Source organism: Camponotus floridanus, unplaced genomic scaffold (genome assembly GCF_003227725.1).
Source record: "Camponotus floridanus strain SB8 unplaced genomic scaffold, Cflo_v7.5 scaffold58, whole genome shotgun sequence".
NCBI classification, from domain to species: Eukaryota; Metazoa; Arthropoda; class Insecta; order Hymenoptera; family Formicidae; genus Camponotus; species Camponotus floridanus.
Window position 1 is genome coordinate 147,065 of NW_020229747.1, and position 21,005 is coordinate 168,069.

A 21,005-nucleotide genomic window follows, 5' to 3' on the forward strand; every position below is an offset into this window, starting at 1 on the left:
TGTAATTATATAATCTATTTTATATCTGAACCGTGATTTTTAGCGCCATGTGCAAACAACAATTAATTATTGTTTAATTAACTGACATAAATAACAAGAAACATGTTGGAATAAGAAATGTGTTAATATGAAACAATTATTCTTTGAATATTAATATCTCAATGTCTATTTCGTGCGCGTTTTTCCAACGTTTCAATATAATGTATGATTGTAATAATATTACAATCATTGTTCATGCTCATTGCATGCGTCTAATTAAAATGATTATGAGGAATGTAATTATTACGTATTCGTTCAATTGCAAAATATTGCGCAATAATCTTTTTTCTCGTTGTGGATTAATTTTAAAAGGACGCATATAGAGTTGCATTTAAAGTTACTGAGAGTGTGAACGTTCTTTAAAAAACTTTCTTGAAAATATAAATTTTATGAAAAATATACAATTTTCTTTTATTTATTTTTTTCTTATTTTAATATGCACATATATGTAAACCACATGTATAGTAAGAAGATTAGAAAGGCCTTTTTAAGAAATGAAACGTGTATATCGTGCTAGTAATGTTATAAATCTGTCGTCTTTAAATACACTTGATAATCGCAAAAATTTAAGGCCTTTGCATGTAAAAAAATTGTACTCGTAATTGTAAGGCCATTCGAATCTCGGCTAACAAGTAAGGTTCGAATCTCGGCTAAGCAGAGTTTGATTATCGGCAAAGTAAGGTTTGAGTCTCTACTAACAACAAAGAGATTCTAAAATCTGATTGCGAGCCTGAACCTGAACCTGAGCCAGTCTGAAAATCTGAGGTAGTATTAGTTGCACGAGAGTTTTGCAAGCATTTATATCTATTGTAAGAGTTGCAAGAATTTTTTTCAAAATTATTTTAAATTTTCAAAAAAATTGATTGGTCTAATAATATACAAACTTTTTTTCACATCTCTCGTTATATTAATAGTATCAATTTAGTATTGATACTACATAAAAAAAATTTAGCTTTCCTTTACACAAGTCTTTTGCAAGCTTTTCCAAGTCTTCTGAATTAAATTATGAAAAGGAATAATACACACGTAGAGGTCATTAACCTCACGTCACAACTTAAGATAAGGGACAAAAGTAAGCCATAGCGTACATTAATTAGATTATTATTATTGTTAGTTATGTTGGAGATATTTTTCAACATCCAGTTGAAACAATTTAGAAAGAAAATAAATTATTTAAATTATATTTTAATTGTATGATGTCACGTAAATGTTTACTTCATCTATATATATAATTGTTATATATATTTCATGTATATATATATATATATATATATATATATATATATATATTTGTTTGTAATAGGTATAATGGATTGCACTGTTAAAAATTTAGAAAAGACTTTTGATTTAAAACAGAAGGCAATGGTCAACAAGCTGCATAATATGCAATGGTTGAAAAACAGGTCTCATTCATCAAACTCGTATGTTTAACCCTTATATTCTTTATCTTAATCTTTTTGCATATTAATCTTATTGTGTATTAATATTGCTTTGCTTTTTCATCCGATGTCAATTTCATTATGCAAATATCATGCTATGAATATATCGCATATTAATAAAAAAAATCTTTTATAATTTCCAATATATATTGTATATAAAATAATATAATCTTTATCTTTGAATTAATAGAAAATATATGTTACAAGTTATATTTAAATTTATAACATGTGTCTATATTCTGTGTATATGTAAGATTTTTCAAAATTATTTCATTTGCAGCAGCAAATATTAAAGCATATGCGTTTTACATAAAGTAAAATTAAAAAATCATGCAATTAGGATTTTAAATTTCAAAAATGAACTAGATGAGATCTTGCTCTTTTTAAGTGGCTTAAACTTTCAAATTTTAAGATAATAAATCTATAAGCTTTAGTACAATAAAAATATGTAGGGCCTATACATAGCTCTGGAATAATCTGTTTGGGAGAATCTCTACACAATTTGTATTAATATTTATATCTCATATAAATTTTCACTAGCTAAATGTATATAAATGGATGGATTAAAAAGGTATATTTTCTATTATTGTTTCTACATATTATATTTGAAAATTATTTTTAAACTAATTTTTTATTTTAGTGAAAAGCTAAAAACTATCTACAAACATATACAAGATCATAATGAGAATAATAAATTGAAAGATGAGGGTTTATTGACAGAAAACATCAAGACATATTCAGTTAAAGAATCTGACAACTATCATTTGATGGATACATACAAAAATTATTTGCCTGTTGACGCAATATCAGAAAACAATGACAATATGTGGAACAAAGATGCAAATTCGTCTAATACATTTCCAAATTCCACCAAATTGGTTAAAGTTAAAGATGAAGATAAAAAAGACATATTAATGATTACAAAGAGCATACTTACAACAAAACTGGATGTTCAGTCTTGTACAGACAAGATGCCAAAAAATCAATCAGATATGCTACAAAATAATGAAAATATTACACAGTAAGTGTAAAGAGAACTTTTATTTTTGCAATTAATATGTAATCTATTTATATATATTTTATGAATTTTTTTGTAGATATATAAATGTTATAATATTTTTAGAAATGCTGTATATTCAAATGTTACCAATTTTGAGACAAGATCTAATAAAACAACTGATTTGACAAATCAAGATAAAAATATAAATAAGAATGAGGTATTGCAAATAATGCAACAACCAGTTTTTAAACAATCTGTGTCAAAGATGCCAAAGTCTGTTAAAAAAATTCCATCTAACTATGGTGTTTATAAAAATAAAACATTGGAAAAATCAGAAAAAAAGTCCAGTGTATCTAAAAATTCCGATTTGCTTTTATATGAATCCGAGAAAAGAAATAAAAAAATTGTTGATGATAAACATTCTCTGCATCATCAAAAAGTAAATCTTGATTTTAATTTTAAAAGAGATACTAAATTTGTCATGCAATATAAAAATTCGACACTCACAGAGCCTGCGCAAAATAAAGATACACTGAGAAACATTGAGTGCACTTCTAATGGAAAAAATTCGTCATATAATAATTCTAGATTTAACAATGGGTATGTTGACAATACTGAGCGTAAAGATGTTATAAAGAGAGAATATATATCTTCTAGTGTATTTTCCAATTCAAATGTAAGAATTGAAGGACTTTGCACAAAGAAAGATCACACAAGTCAGAAAAATAAATTGAATCATATGCAATCGACAACAGATACAAAATCAACGATTATATATAAAAAAGGTATATGTAATAGTGAAAAAAATGTTAATTTTGCCAAAACACATTTGACAGAAAAGGAATATGCTAATTTAAACATTGATATCAGAAGACAGGAACCTATATTAGAACAGTGTCATAAAGAGATGAAGAGAATTGATAAATCTAAATCCAATATAGATCAGCAAAATATAGAAATAAATAATATTACCGAAAATGAACAGAATTTATCCAAAGATTCGTCCAATTTATTTCCTAATAAGTGTACTATGAAAATACCAGCCAATGTGATACATCAACATTCGTTACAGTTCGAAGATACACAATATATGGATGATGTAAAGAAATTAGAGGGCAATCAAACTACTTGTAATAACAGTTTAGAAACCAATACAATACAGAAGAATGTAACAATTGTAAATTCACAGCAATCTATTCAAAATATACGTTGCGACATGCAGCAAGCTATTATTACACAAGCAAAAGATCAAATAAAGCAAATGCCATCATGGGGCCTAAATGATAGTAAATTTTACAATCAAAATTTTTCAGTTCGTAATGCAATGCGACCATCGCAAGTTTCAAATACTTTCAACGTAACATCATTGTGCGGAAGCAATATGCAAACATCAAATGATGGCAATGCCACCTCCATATTGGGAACTGCAATAAATCACAATAAAGAAAATTCAAACGTATTCTATAAACATATGCCAAACATACAACAAAAGTCTGATACATTTTCGACTTTTACCGACCATTCTATATTATTGGATCAAACTAAATGCAATTCCTCGGTACAAGATGGTTTTCATGTTGAGTCATATAATATTGTACAACCTACAACAATTTACAATTCTGATGCTCTCGATCCTGATGATATTAAAAATACACGTCTATCACATCCAATAATTTATGCGCCATCTTTGAATATGCAAACGCGAAATCCGCAACTCCAGTATCCGTTGCCTGTCTTTTACAATTCTTCGTGCGCGAATTATGTTCGTACAATCCCTAATATGATTAATCAATTGAATAATTTCAACTGCATTTACTCTTTACATGATCAACATCTTAAGTATATTCCTCGTATGCAAATGAATAATTATGTTAGAGCTAATGATCTGAATAATCACACTATACACCCGAGAAATATTATTGATAATGTTTCAATGAAATTCAATCAGCATTATGAAAAATGCCAAGACAATTCCCAAAGAGTTTGTGATCTCTTTCGATATGTGGCACCGCTTCCACATTCAGGATCTCGACAAAATGTGAATTTTATGCCCATGACAAATATAAATCAGTATAATAATGCATATTTTTGGCAGAATCAAGAGCGCAATCAAAATGCAGTAAATTATATGCAAATATTGAAATGTCCAAAAAATCAAACGACACAAGATTTTCCCTGCGATGATAATGAATCGGAAAATATACCTCCAATAATATCTCCAAAAGAATTTGTAACAAACAATGTAAAATTCTCAAATAATATTGGTTAGTTTGCAACACAGTCTTGTTAAACTAGAACGATATATTCTCTATCATTATAAAAATAGCATTTTCCGCAGAAATACAACTTGTCAAAATTTTTCGAAAGAATATCTATCAGCAATATTTAGTCGTAATTCGTAATACATACAAATAATTTAGAAAACGTAAAAAGATGAAATAGAATTTCGTAATTTAAATATACAAAGATTAGTATATAATACATATTTTTTTCTTTAATTTGATTTATATATAATTTATCTCTTATATAAACTAAAATTTTGTTTTTAGGAAAGCCAAACAATTTAAGTTTTTTAAGTGACTCAAAACTATTATAATGTTTATAATGATTCACTGTATTATAATTTGCTATATTTTTTTATTTTTATGCGTCTTGAGACAGTATTACGTTTCTGTATTACACGAATAGATAGTATTAAGATTAAAAAATTACGGTAAAAGTTAAAAAATTAAGTATTATTAAAAACACATATTTATGTCAGCATATTGTGATAAAGCAAATTCAAAATTGTGCTTCTTTTACATTTAAAGAAATGAGTGCTTTAAGTATGCGTACTTTCGTAAAGCTTAAGATAAAAATTTTTGCTTTAAATTTCAATAAGAGATAAACTTGAGATGAAGATTATATTCAGAAATATGTTTTGTTTGAATCTTTTCATAGATTAGATTTCAATCGCAAAATATGTACAAGTTTAGTGTTTGTTATATTTCCAAATATATAATTTTTTTGCAAGAAATATTATCCAAGAAATATTTAGTATGTAAGATTTGCTTATACTTTTGATTTCTATAGTGTTAAGATAAAATATTTTACATAACTATATCTTATACACATACATATGTATTTTTCTATTTTTATTTAAACTTTATTGTTAATGAAAATAATAGTTTATTTTCTTTGGACCAAAGCTTTATAATAAATAAAAATAATCTATTTTTTGTGTACATGTGATTATATTTATCAATTGTGTATTATATCATTAATAATCCTTAAAAGAATCTTCTCTAGTCTCTACAATTAATTTTAGTGATTCCTTTTCTGTCTTGTCTAATTTGAAGCAGTGGATTTATATAAAATTAATCCCATAATTACCACATGTTCCATAAAATAATCGCTTAATTATAAAGTAAAAATTTTCTCCACACCTTTAGATAGTCGCATAATTAGTACATGTCCCATAGAATAATCGCTTAATTATAAAGTAAAAGTTTACTCTACATCTTTATCTCTGAATAATCGAACTAAAAGTACAAAATGTGCTTATAGAAATATTAAATTTTTTATTTGCTTTCTATTTGAAAATTAAATTCAACTAAAAATAGCAAATGTAATATTTAAGACGACTTATTTTGCTTTTTTTAATCTTATTTTCAAATATTTTATGGTTAATAAATAAAAATAAATAAGAACATAAAGTTTTGCAAATTATGCAAATTTATTTTTTATTGAATTAGATATAGAAAAAACAAAAATTTATAATTTAATAAAACATTTATAATTTAATAAAACATTGTAGATAAATAAGATATATATCAAATATAGTGTATACGCATGTGTGCATGTGAAATCAATATATATATATATATGTGCATGTGAAATCATATGCATTCATTTGTTAAGTTTTAAAGGAAATGTTTGTAACATATCATAACCACGTAGAGACAAATTCGTTTGTCGTTTCAGGGATTATCTTGCTATTCAAAGCTTCGATTTCATTTACATTTGGTATCACATTTTTTAATTCTTTCAAAATTGTAATCAGATCGATTTCATTTCTTGCTATCAAGATTTGCTTATGTGACAGCGATTGTATGCTCTTTAAAATATCAGGATTTGGCCGCAACATTATTAATTGACAATTGTTGTTTCTAAAGTCTTTTGCTAACATGCTGATACTCTAAAAATAATTGAAAAAATAAATTAATCGACTGATACATACAATATAATATTACATGTGTGTTTATATTTTAATAATAAATCGTATTCTCTGAAGACGATGTATTTCGCTGATATATTGATAATAAATAATTATCTCGATACCTGTACAACAGTAAAGTCTATCTTGTCGATATGCTCGCAATCTAATACCACACTCGTCAAAGTATCGAGATTTTTTAGAGATTTGTGACATTTATTGGATAATGCCTTTGTTAAATACGATCTCAAGTGCTCTACTGCTGGAAATAAAATTCCAGCAACAGGACGGATCATAATGTAATTCATTGTTGAAATCTGGTAAAAGAAAATCATTAGAAATATATTGAATTTTTTCAACTAATATTTAACAAACTCAAAAATGTACACTTTCGATTTTTATTCCCTTACATTTTTATATTCGATATTTATTGTTGGCCTCGCATTTAGGTATGTCAATATGGCGAGATCGATTATCATACCTATTAAAATTCCCAATTCGACTCCGACGAATAAGCTAGCGAAGAATGTGACAAATGCCGGTATTAGATCGCGTTCTGTGAAAAAATATAATTATTAATAAATAATATAATAAACTTTATTAATAAATATTAATTGCTCGTAATTAACTCATCAATTTTCATTAATTATAATAGTTTATGATGTGTCCTTTTTAACTTGACTTATTTTGCGCTCACTGTTAATTATTTTAAATATATACTCACTATTACATTTCCAGATTGGAAGTATCGTACCAATTTCTATCATAAATATCACTGCAGTAATTATGACAGAACTCAATGTTGCTTTTGGAATATAGTAAAAATATGGTGTTAATAAACTTAGCGCAAGTATGACTAGAATACCTGAAATTGTTTGTCACTTTTATTTTAATAACATTTTTCTTTTCTTTTCTTTTTATTTAGAAACTGATAAAATTAAATTCTCACCGTAACTTATCAAAATTTAATTATATAGGAATTTAATATTAGTTTTGATATTATTCGGCATCTTTTTGTAATTTACCTGTGTATATGCTACCTAAAGGTGTTTTAATGCCAGAAGCATTCAATACTGCGCTTCTTGAAAAAGATCCTGTGACAGGTATCGAATGAAAAAATGAGCCAATTATATTGCACAATCCGAGAGTTAACATTTCTTGCGTGGCATCTAAAGGCATACCTCGTGCTTTAAATAATAAGAAATATTTAGAGAGATTTTCTCGTAATAATTGAATGATCACGCGTTTATACGTATACGCAATAATTTCTGCATAGCTTTATATTTTTCAAATTAAATTTTTTAATTAATATTAAGTAATATGTTGAAAATATGTCGTACAAAAAGCTTTTGCAATGGCTACATTTCCAATAATGGAGAGAAGCGGTATCACCAAAATTCCAAAATTGAAATTCTTAGCCATATCGATGAAACTTTCAGTTTGGTTTTGGCCAATTGTCCTTGAAAATGGAGGCGGATCGATACTCGGCAAACCAGCATGGATATGACCCGTAAGGATGAAGGGTGCTCCATCATGCATCTCGAAAATATAAGACGTGACTGCGCAGAGGATGACTACAAGAGCGTTTCTAGCTGTACCGATCACCCAAAGAAATCTCTTCAATGTGGTATTAGCAACGTTTTTATCCTTTAAATGCTAGAAAAATAAACGGATACAATCGTAATTCTGTTATTTTTGTTTTTTAAATAAACTTATAATACTGGAAAAATAAAAGGATTATGATTGTATCAATCATAATTCCGTTATTTTTATTTTTTATTTATAGTATATACCTTCAAGATTAGTAGAATTACAATACAGCAGCAAGAAAGAATCAAATCTGGTATTTTTGTATCAGTTATATGGTTTATCAACTGCCGCCAAATTTCAACAAAATTCTCACCATGAATATTCAAGCCCAATAGATTCTTTATTTGACTGCAAGCAATGATGAGGCTCGCAGCTGACGTAAATCCGGATATAACCGGTATTGAAACAAATTCAACTAAAAATCCTAAGTGCAGAATGCCAAGAAATATTGTGACACATCCCGATAAAAAGCAAAGCAATGCTGTATACCCGGGAATTCCTCTGAAAGAATTATACTTGGAATAAATAAGTTATACTCTTTTGTAATATATTACAACCTTGACATACATGAACAATCTTTTTTCAAAAAGAAATTTATAAAAAAATCTTTAATAATTCAATTTTGTTATAGTTTAAATGCTCTCATTAGCACATTCTTTTATTTTATATCTTGATTTATCGGATAAAATTTCAAGCAAAAACATTATTACGTCAATCTCATGCATAATAACGAGCAAGATTTTTCTATCGTATCAAAATTAAATATAGTTTTTAATGAAAATTTATAACATTTGATATATTAAAAGAAAGGATAAATACATAATTACAAGTCTTAAGAACTTGGCAGTTAAAGAATTTATCTTTTAAAAGGGTATATTTGTTTTCCAGAGAGAGAGAGAGAGAGAGAGAGAGGGAGAGAGAGAAAGAGAAAAATCAATGTGTGTGTATAAAAGAGCAGAATTTATCAAATATTTAGAAATTTTCAATAACTTACTTTTACAAAGAGTTTTAATATGTTCATACCTTGCATATGTCCAAGTTAGTAAAGATAAAAGCGCGGTCGGACCAATGCTGATTTCACGACACGTCCCAAAAATGACATAGATGAAACTTCCCACAAAGGCGCTATAAAGCCCATATTGTGGTTCCAATCCCGCCAAACTCGCATAAGCTATTGCCTAAACAATCGCAAATATTACACTTTTAAACTAAATATTTGCAAGTAATATTTAATGTCTGTGTGTCTCTCATACTTGAGGTATCAAAGTTAATCCCACGGTGACCCCCGCAACAAGGTCACCCAGCATGTCTTCCGTTTTATACAGCGGTAGCCATTTTAAAATAGGAATTTTGTTTTTAATTGTTCTTTTAAAATTAAATTTAATCATTGTCGTTTACTGATTACGTGATCTTTAAATATTACGTAATATGAATTAAAAGTCTGAAAAGATGACGATTCGATATAAGGAAAAATAATATAAATGTATTGTTACGAAATAAGATTACTTTTAAATATATATAAGAGTAAGATTTAATATAAATATTCTCTCTTTTAAATTTTTATTAACTTGAGAAATAGTGTATATATGTATTGTGTGTATATACCGGGTGTTTCAGACCACCCGTACACCCCATTTTAAAGTAAAGGAAGTGGTTATTTTGAAAAATGTTTCAGACAAAAGTTGTTGAAGATAAAGTAATGCATTACATGGGTAAATTTGATTGATCTTGGGTGGCGTCGTGAAGGTCATGTCAAGGTCGACTTGAATTTTTTAAATGGGAACCCCTATTTTTCATTGCATATTCTTGTAGCTTATCTCGAGAGCTTTCCAAAACACTATAATTAAGTACCTTTTTATTAAGTACTTTTTGAGTTATAAGGCTTGAAATAATTTCTTAATTTTATATAAACCATAAAATATCTAGTAAACCATTCATTTTTCGATTATCTTACCTTCATACTTTTATGTACAAAATAATGAGAGGAATCAATTGGTGTAAAGAAAACACATAGTTGTTTCTAAGAAAAAATATGGAATTGTTAATTGCAAATTACATATTTTTTCTTAGAAACAACTATGTGTTTTCTTTACACCAATTGATTCCTCTCATTATTTTGTACATAAAAGTATGAAGGTAAGATAATCGAAAAATGAATGGTTTACTAGATATTTTATGGTTTATATAAAATTAAGAAATTATTTCAAGCCTTATAACTCAAAAAGTACTTAATAAAAAGGTACTTAATTATAGTGTTTTGGAAAGCTCTCGAGATAAGCTACAAGAATATGCAATGAAAAATAGGGGTTCCCATTTAAAAAATTCAAGTCGACCTTGACATGACCTTCACGACGCCACCCAAGGTCAATCAAATTTACCCATGTAATGCATTACTTTATCTTCAACAACTTTTGTCTGAAACATTTTTCAAAATAACCACTTCCTTTGCTTTAAAATGGGGTGTACGGGTGGTCTGAAACACCCGGTATATATATATATATATATATATATATATATATATATATATAAAGTCTATACTTTTGATAGTAAAAAATTTTTTAAACAATAAAGATCTCAAATTTTTACTTTTCTTTTTTTTATCGATCCATTTTTTCTTTTAGTGTTTTAAAAGTAAAATTATTAATTAGAAGAATATGTATATAGTTAGAGTTTACATAAACTTTTTTTATTTACTTAAAACACACATATATATACATCCATACTCATCGCGAACTGATATAAATGATAAATAAAAATTTAATGTGTCATAGAAGTAAATTAAGATTTACTCGCTATTATGTTATCAATTTCATAGTATAAAATCATATGTTATTTTTTACATGGCAGCTTTAGACAGATATTAATAATTATTCTCAATATATGTATTTTATTTTTTATTAAGAAACATTCAATTTATAAGAGCTTTGTATACAATTATCCAACCGCGATTATTCAATATATATACACGTAACATTGTATTTGTCTCTTGCTAATTGATTACAGGAAACTGTGATCATTACATCGTCATTTCATCGTTAAATACTAGACATTATACATAGACCCACATTATGCATTTTTGTTTCAAATTGAGAAATTCTGCGATTTATGCTGAATATATATATATATATTTTTATTTATTTATTTTTACTATAAAATTAAAATAGTTCAATGCTAAGAATCGCAGTTATATACGAAAATGTTTTTTGCACAACACTGCAGAATTTTCTAAAAATATTAAGCATGGTTTCTTTCCTGTCAATTATTACGATTATTAAAAAAGAATATGAGAATACGTACGCATAGAAGACACACATACACGTTCATATATACCTAGCAACTCGCATTTTTTTTAACAACGACAGTAAAAAATTTAATTGTGATGAAATGTAGCAGATTTGACAACAATCCAATTATTCAATATTTAATCGCACTACATAATCTCTACCTGTTTGCCGTGGCGATCACTTATACAACTGATTCACATACTTATGCAACTGCGCGTGTCTCTTTGCTTGGTTCTTTGCATCGTTGCGATTCACACAGCATCGCGGTATTAACGTTTGTGCTCCTTCCTCCGTGTGGCATCGTCATTGAGATCAGCAAGCTCAGATTATCGCCAATTTGTTTAACGAATGAGTTCTTTTCACAGTACCGTGTTTAACAAGGCTTCTGGTTTCTTTGTCAGATAGCGGATCTCAAAGCGACTGCGATCTTTTAACGCATATGCATACATATAATATGCATCACGAGTCTTCGACAACAATTTAAAGAATTGTAAAATATTTAAAAAGATATTTATAAAAGAATAATAAATAAAGGTCAAACAATTAGATAATTAGCATTTGATTCTTTTTGATATATTTAATGCAAGAGACTAATGAGCTAATTGGTAAACATTTAAATTTGAGAGATAGTCCTCTTTTCTGAAAAGTAAAATTAAAAATATATATGAAGTGGAGTGAAAGAATAGCCAGAAAGATAGCTTTATTTATGCTAAATTGAAAGATGTATAAATTATAGATGAGTGACATGTAATAATTTATTATTTAATTAATTTGGATTTTTCTTTTTGTTTTATTTTTTATTTGAATTATTTTTATGCGAAATATAATTATAGTGAAAATATAAGGATGTAATAACATATATTAATGATGAACTTTGCAATCAAAATTTTAGCAGATTATATCAGACATACATTACATTATACATAATATTCATATTTTAATACAAATATACATATATATATATATATATATATATATATATATATATTTGTTTTATTTTTACTTTTTACAGAATAATTTCTTTTATGATTTTTTATATATATTTAAACATCCTTGCAAATGAAAGTATCGAAAAATCCTTCTCTAGAGAAAGGTATATTGTCGATACGAAAATCTCAAAGTATATTGTTCCTTCCTTTCCGCTTGTATGCTGCGACTTGCTTCATTCGTGTTGCAACTATAAAATCATGATACAAAACTAATATAAAACCACTGCATTCTTCTACAAGAATATCAAAAAAGCACAAGAGATAAAAGATAATTTTTTTTCTGATAAATGTATAAAGTTCTCTTAGCGAGAAAGAAAAGAGGGGACGTCAAATTTGTTATTTTTAACAAATATGAAAATATAATATAAATTATACATGACATATCTACGCGTGTACTTATCATATCGCTTTTTTCGAATATATAATTATTTATGGTTAACGTCGAATAAAATATCGTTCAAATTTTAATTCTATTTTTTTGAATATTTTCTTTTCTAAAAGCACATCTTGCAAGTTGCATTCGCTTTTTACTCGGCACATTTTCCAACAAACTATTGAGATTAAAGGAACCAACATGTTTTATTGCTAATTATATATCAAATTAATATTTACCTTTTGATTGTTTAGGATCCGTGTGCGCAAGGTCGGGGAAAGACGAAGAGAATTGCAGATATCGGTCGCGTCATTGCAACGGAATTTCAGCTGTAAATATTCGTAACGGAACACTGGTTCCTTAAAGACAGCCCAAAACGTTGTGAACGAAGAAAAAAAGGGTGGGTATAAAGTCATCGCGTAACATTTTATCAGGTTTTGATCATTAACCCAGATCTTTGAACCTTATCGGGACTTCCTCCTTCTTCTTGTAAACAAGAAACCTGTTAATGAAAGATTCTCGAATCCTCCGATAATTCACACTTTTTAATTCACCGATGATTATTTCTTTGCTCGATCGCGATTTTCCTAACTCCTTGAATAGCGTTTGATACATTTCTTATCTTTTGAAATTTCAAGAACATTTCGTAATATGTTACGTATCAATATTTTAATAGATGATATCCAACATTTCAATTCATAAACAGAAAGAATCGCAGTGCGATGAACACTATAATACCATCAATAGTTTACATGCTATTAGTACAAGAAAAATAAACAAGTTTCGCGAAACAAATAATTTGCTTTCTTTGAATGACTTTGTATTAAATAAATAATGATGCTAAATCTAATTTGCGTAATTATGAATATGGCCAAAGTGTCTTAATTTAGTCTTCAAATGTAATATTTAGTAGCACTATAAATTTGAGATGTTATTTCGAACTATTTATTATGCGCGTTTCATTAATTTTGATACAGGTAAATCTATACTTATCTAGATTGTCAGGTATTCCAAGTGCGAGAATATGTCAATACGACTTTTCAAAATGCGACTCTTCAAAAAATTTATGCTTCTCTAATCGGATATAATATCTTTGTTGCGTATTTAGAATAAATGTTTCGGTTCTTCCTGCGATTCTGATTATAATACTGTATATGTTGATTTTAGTGTCGGTGCCTTTATACAAGGCAACCAGCAAAATCAAGTTCAAGATCGAAAATCATCGGTACGAAGGTCATTATTAGGAAGAGGAGGGGAATTCCTTCACGGTGAGTGACTCCTCTGGGCCAAGGACTTTAGCTACTAGAACTGGCTTTCGCCTTTTACGCAAAGATCTATATACGGTAGCTAAATCCTGACAATGAGTTCTGTCTCGATTTTACGTCGGATATAAAATATCCGTCGTTTATTAATTGAATCTTCTCAAGCCAATTTACGATGGCATCTATGCAATTTATTACTCAACTTTATTGAGTGATGTATAGAATATTTTAACACTTTAACATCCAACGTGTTTGTAATCAAAGCATAAATTAAAATTCCGTTTTAACTATATGAGGAATAATATTCTCTTGATATTCCTAAAATTTAATTTATTAGAAATTTTAAGAAATTATCTTATATATTTAATTATATTGAAAGAATTATATATTCCTTTAAAAAAATCGCATAATTTTGAGACGCCTCATGTATCGTTTATCGATGAAGTGGTCGAACTCAACGGTTAACTGTGTCTCGATCATAAAACCTTCGGCCAACATGATCGAAACCAGATTCGAGAACCATATGAATTTCCTTATTACTCCTGGTATATGTTTATAAGAATCTTGTGACTGCATTCGTATATAAGGTATACTTTAAAGTACTTTGCTGAGAAATGCATCTAGGAATGTATATGTATTTTTTTAGAGTACATTTAACTTGAAGCATAAAATGTGCGTGTGGAAGCATGCGATTATTTTCTCTCTTCCCTATAAATAAATTAATTTATTCTTAAACAAACATGTGTGTATATGTGTGTCCTATGGATACAATTTTCAGATATAAATAAAATAAGAAATAATAAAATACAAATATGTGATTTATTTATAAAAATTATACAAATAATATAATTTATATAGTCGCTTTAATATATTACTTTAATCATTTATATATATAATAAATATTTTGTCACTATCTTTTCTCTCTCTTTTTCTCTCTCTATTTATCTATCTACCCATCTATTTATCTTTCTATCTCTTTATAAAATTATATTTGTAAAACGTAAGACTAACGTAAACTTAAAATTTAATTTGTAAAATTATAAATTTTTTAAATCTATGTAAAAAATAAAAGATGTGGGTAAGATTATGATGTAAATAATGCTCTAAGGATTTTACGACGAAGGAATCTAAAGGAGATAACGCTACGTTTCTTACATGGGGAATACCCCGAAAAGCGGACCATATCCGCAACTAATTTGCACACAACTGTGCATTTATTTATCGATGAGTCCGTACAAATACCGTTAAAAATATTTTACCAACCCACGTATATCATTGTGAGAAAGTTATATAGTAAGAATATTTAAAAAGTACATTATAAATGCCAGTTAAAATATATCGTTGCTGAAAGTATCATATTCTCATTCAATGCATAATATAATGATATAGTAAAAAAAATTATAATGAATATAATTATAATTATATTTATGATTATAATATTATAATTAAATTTATTTATAAAACATATATATAATGCGCTTGCATTTACAAAAACGTTGAGTTTTTCCTATTTACTAATGAAGTTTTCAATTTCATTCATGAAAGTTGCATATTAATTAAATGTATCGCAATGATGATATGTGTTGGCAATGCTATTTTATAAAAAAACTGTAACACTTAGCTATTACATCTCCATCAACGTTATTATACGATGACGCGCACTTAAAGAAAAGAAAGAAAATAGTTATAAATAATGAAATATACATATATGCAAAACAATCGTTTAACATTAATCGATTGATTAATCTTGATTCGATTTGTAAAATGTCAATGACCATTATTATCATCAACTAATGGATATCGATTCAGTTCTTTGTTGGCTCAAGGATGAGCATGTCTTTAATAATATTGGCTGTGCATGTAAATTAAACCTAATAAAATAATATAAGATAAATAATATAGACATGTAGATTATGACACTTATTTCTGGAAATATTTTTTATGTAAATAGAACGTTCGCTTATTTCCTAACAATCTGTTGTCTCATCTCTCGCAATTCCAACACAGCTACATTTAGAGCAGAAATAAAAGTTTCCAAAAGCTTTCATAAATATTTATAAAATATAAAAAAATAACTTGGACCCTTAGGAAAAGAAAAGAATACATATCGATTTACTCGCAAGCCCAAAGTAATAATCATAAAACAAGTGCGATTCGACAGAATTTTATAGACTGTTATATGACTTAATATATGATAGCTGGCATGAGAAAGACTATGATTAAGTCTCGTCCTTGGATAGCGATAGAGAATCAGAATGGCCGAACAAAGGACACGTAAAGAGGTATTGAAGATGATTCCAAGGAGATACGAGTCCGATGAGAAGAATGCTTTACGGAGGGACATCCTTGTTGTATAATTATCAATTTTATCTGTAATCATTTTTTTGGATGAAATATATGCAAGGGCAAAGCGACTACAAATGTCGAAAAGCAAAGCGAAAGATGGAATTTCTTTTAAAATATAAGAGTTAGCGATAGTGTAGCTGAGCTTTATCAAACAGATAGCGTTATGCGGCTGACAGTTATGTCCCTTCCACGTTGGAGTAAAATACAGATCTAGCCGACACACAAGTGACATTGTTAAAATTTTAGATTGGCATTAAGGATAAACGATGGTGTCGCCAATTCTATCAAGCTATCGGGCAAAAATGTCGGGAATGCTGAATGAATCTTTCAAGCAGGCTGGTTCGTTGTGCGCAGAATAAATGAACAGAGGCGTAACGCGTCACCTTCTGGAATCGATCAACGATACTTTTACGGTTGATTTCGCGACCGCTAGAATCGACTACGATTGCCGCTGACCTGTGTGTGGGTTGATAGATTTTTTTCTTTTTACGAGATCCGTTATATAGAAGTACGAGACTCTCTTATCTAAATTTTCCAACGGTACCAGAGCGAGAAATCCCTGCTTCTCTACTTATTACGACAGTCGCTATTAACGTACGGAAAAGCCTTTGCATAATGGCCGAAAAATATTAAATTTGCATTCCTAAAATATACGAAAAGACAAGAATTAGTCGACATTTATTCATCACTTGACGAATGGTAAGTTTCTCAGTTACTTAAAGATTATGAAGATGCGCTTTCTCAATCTTTTCATCGTGACAATAAATAAACGTCTTCCTAATGAATTCATACGTTTTATAATTACTGGTTCGATCGACCGAGAGGCGGGCTGTTTTCCTCGTTTTTTTACGGTAACGAGAAATATTTCACATCTCATATGCATCGATTAAGATTACGAATTGTGTGGCCGAAGAACGCTCTCGCGTGCGTAAAAATCTACCTGGAAGATTAACACCGAAAGTGTTGTTCAATGTTCGTTTTGTCGAGCAAAAGCAGCGACCAGCTACAGTTTTCTCGACATCAACGTTAATTACCTTCGCGTTGGCGCGCGGCATACGTGCGAGGGAACCTGAATTACGGGGTCTCTGAACGCAAAAACTCGTGCGTCGGAGGTTGCGCGAGAAGAAGGAAAGAGGAAGAAAAGAAACGCTCAAAGGGATGCAAAAAGGTGCGGAGAGCTTTCTCTCTCTCTCTCTTTTTCTCTTTGGTTATTTATAAGTCGCTAAGGTGTCCGAGGTACCGAAGCCTTTTAACCGTGGCTGCTCTCTTTCTTTTTTTCTCACCTGTCCCGCGATATCGATGATCGGCGTAGAAAAAAAGCACGAGAGAAATGAGGCAATCTTTATGATTATAACGCTTCGTCGTTACGCGTTCGATGCGCTTTTCGTCGACAGGTATTTTTTCGTCGCTTTTCTACTTCGCTTATAATGGGAGGGAAAAATAGATTTACATTTTCGTTAGATAAAAAGAAAAATTCGAGTATTTATCGCGAATACGCAATCGATGTTACGATAAATTACTTTGCTTCATCATTTGAGATAATTATCGGACTTAACGAATATTTAAATATAATCTATATACGCGCTTTCATTTTCTTTAATCTGATATTTCTATTTGCGTGACGTGATGATATACTTCACGTTACTTTTTTAACTCGATAAAGATGCTCGATAAATTTGCAAGATAAAGAATTGTATTAAAAGGAACTCGCGTACATAAAACTCGTATGTGTATGAGTCGATTTAATGATTGTACATAATTATATTATACGTATATACAAGACGCACACACACACACACACACACACACACACACACACACACACATGAGAGATTCAAGGTCCTTTTAAAATTCATACTTTTTAAATATGTGATTTGTGTCTAGTTGAACTCTTTTGGCTCTCCTAACATGTCAGTTTTAAATCACTCACTTCGAGTTGATTCATGATTATTTGTCAAGCACGGTGAATAATATACAACACGTATAATTAATCGAATAATTAACTAGTATCGAATCAATATATTATCAATAATTTTTAGTGAATAAGATTTGTTGGAAGAAAAGTTGTAAGAATTGAAGTTTATTTGTGATACAATTTTTATTTGTATGTTTATGTGTCTCAAAGCATTTTGATTTAATTTTTAATTTTTAAAAATTAAAAATGGCTTTTCTCTCTCTCTCTCTCTCTCTCTCTCTCTCTTTTGAATCGAATTTAAACATCAAAAGAGGAGAATTATATGAGCGCTTAGTGATAAAAGATCATGGTTATATAGTTTATATCAGCCGTCATTATTAAACTAAAGATAAAAGTTCTAGAGACAGGTGAATCGCTGGCCTGTCTCCATGGACGAAGAATTTATGCTTTAGCATGGACTTCCGCGCTTTATCTATGGCTCGTTAATTCAGGATCCTTTCTATAGAATGGATCGTCCCTTTCCTTAGGAATCTGCAAGAGGACCAATATCACATGCATGTCTGGACAAGGAAGTTACAACCGCAAGATTTTTCCTTAGGACATTTATGGTGAGTATACCTTGAAGTATGATCCATTGTACTCCCTTTCAGGATTCAGTATATTCAATTTATACGTGCGCAAGCATAGTTATCTCTATAGAAGATTTCAAGAATATATCATATTTTTAACAAATAGTGATATTTAAATTTTGAATAAAATACAAATTATCATTGTAATTAAATTTATATAGAATATTTTATAAAAAAGGAATATAAGTAAAAAGGAGAAAGAGAGAGAGAGAGAGAAAGAAAGAAAATAGCACCAATATATAAAATAAAGCTCGCAAAAAATATTTAAGCAAATTGTATGATTAAACTCTTCGAATAACGTACTGATGAACAATCGTAGACGACCTCCAAGGACCGCAATTTGTCACAGATTGATCTTTGCCATTATTTGCTCATTTCTATATTCTCGTTTGTCATGTTTATAGCTAATTCTTATAATTTTTGCAGCATCCGGTTTGCTCCAAGTTCATCGAACCGCGACGGAGCAGTGACCGTCTCATCGACGTCATCTCTAATTTCGTTAAGTTAGGATGGATCCTGACAGAACATACATGTACCGCAAACGGCAATCTATTAATAGTAATATTGCTTCCCGAATAATAATTTGGAGCTTTTCATATATTTTTGCTAATGTACTGAGAAGACTCTTGACACATTATTCTTTCTTCTTTTTCCCTCTATCATTATTTCATCAATTAGATGAGAAACTTGGAACAAAATCAAGTTATGCATTTATCTTATCATACATGGTAAACCTGTCGACAATTTCACTTTTCTTGAGGATTAATATAATATTTTCATGTACATATATATATATATATATATATATATATTTGAATATATTTATCTCAAATCTATTATTTTTTTAATTTTATATATACACACATGCGCGCAAATATACCTATGTACTAGTCTATTTTATATAAAATCAAAAATATATTTTTAAAAATATATAAAAAATATATTTTAAATACAATTTTATGTAAATAACTAGTTATTTTAATAAAATTAAGCATTAACGGTAAATATAAGAATTGTTGATTTGTATTTTTATTTTATTCATCAATATTTTCATCAATATTTTGTTTCAGAACAATTCTATTCTATTTCCTATTTATATTCATGTAATATGAAGATCTCATTTTGCAAATTTTCAAGTTCACCGATTTCAAGGAATCACTTTTATTCATGAGCACTTGGCATTAAGCGAGCCTACTACTCGATAATTCATTGATTTTTTTTACCATTTTTGATCGGATTCACTATTCATTACTGATATAAATAGCGGAACCTGTTCCATGGGCTGATCAGGAAAAACTATATCGGCGCGATGCGAAAAAATGTATGCGCAGACTGCATGGAAGATGTACCTGGGTGCGATCAAGGCCGAGAAACAGAAAAATCGCGGTCTACATAACTCGATCTGGATGCTGCAATGCCGGCTTTACTTTCCGCCGATACGCGAATTGCGTCGTCTTTCCTTTACTTTCGTGTCCGTTTTTCATGGCATACCGCGACCGTCCCCAGTCCCACGATGCGTTTAACTCGTTTCTATCGATGTCCCTGCGCCAAAGTAACGAAACCAGCTCTGTAATTAACCGACTGTCAGAAAGAATGAAAGAAAGATAGAGAAAGAGAAAAAAAAAGAGATGATTACATATGTAAGAGATAGAAATATTGCTAATAATCCCTAAAAGATTATTTTTTGTTAGATACAAATTATATTATACCTACAATTTGTATCGTTTTCACGGGGATATACCTGTATATTTTATATACTTTGCATATAAAATTTATATATTTTTATACATGTTGCAATAAAATAAAATAATTTCAATAATAAGATATTAATTATACAAAAAGTGTAATGAAAGAGATGTAAAAAATTTGCATGTATTTTTGCATGTATTTGCATGTATTTTTATTTAAAAAATGCAAATTTCTGGACGATATCGATGTTTAATG

The 21,005-nt window shown here is 28.9% G+C and overlaps 2 protein-coding genes across 10 annotated transcripts; one reads left to right on the plus strand and one right to left on the minus strand.

Annotated features, from left to right (window-relative positions):
• Nucleotides 1–503: 503 nt before the first annotated feature.
• LOC105256898 (putative uncharacterized protein DDB_G0282499) lies at nt 504–14,885 on the plus strand. Of its 8 annotated transcripts, XM_025412827.1 has the most exons (5): nt 504–804; nt 992–1,111; nt 1,343–1,460; nt 2,119–2,499; nt 2,602–4,903. In XM_025412827.1, exons 2-5 carry the CDS (start codon nt 1,045–1,047, stop codon nt 4,745–4,747), a joined length of 2,712 nt encoding a protein of 903 aa, XP_025268612.1. In that variant the 5' UTR covers nt 504–804; nt 992–1,044; the 3' UTR covers nt 4,748–4,903. The 8 variants fall into 8 exon arrangements, 7 of the variants coding, with proteins under 7 accessions (XP_025268612.1, XP_025268613.1, XP_025268614.1 ...); XM_025412828.1 differs by lacking the exon at nt 992–1,111 and having other exon boundaries at nt 505–804; XM_025412829.1 differs by lacking the exon at nt 992–1,111 and having other exon boundaries at nt 505–804; nt 1,396–1,460.
• On the minus strand, nt 6,280–11,937 carry LOC105256871 (sodium-independent sulfate anion transporter). Of its 2 annotated transcripts, none has more exons than XM_025412833.1 (10): nt 11,750–11,937; nt 9,517–9,704; nt 9,287–9,441; nt 8,467–8,764; nt 8,014–8,329; nt 7,699–7,860; nt 7,398–7,538; nt 7,084–7,229; nt 6,799–6,990; nt 6,280–6,655 (listed from the first exon to the last, which is right to left on the minus strand). In XM_025412833.1, the coding sequence occupies exons 2-10, from the start codon at nt 9,649–9,651 to the stop codon at nt 6,404–6,406; spliced, it is 1,797 nt and encodes a 598-aa protein (XP_025268618.1). In that variant the 5' UTR covers nt 9,652–9,704; nt 11,750–11,937; the 3' UTR covers nt 6,280–6,403. The 2 variants fall into 2 exon arrangements, with proteins under 2 accessions (XP_025268618.1, XP_011265430.1); XM_011267128.3 differs by lacking the exon at nt 11,750–11,937 and adding an exon at nt 11,561–11,734.
• Nucleotides 14,886–21,005: the final 6,120 nt, after the last annotated feature.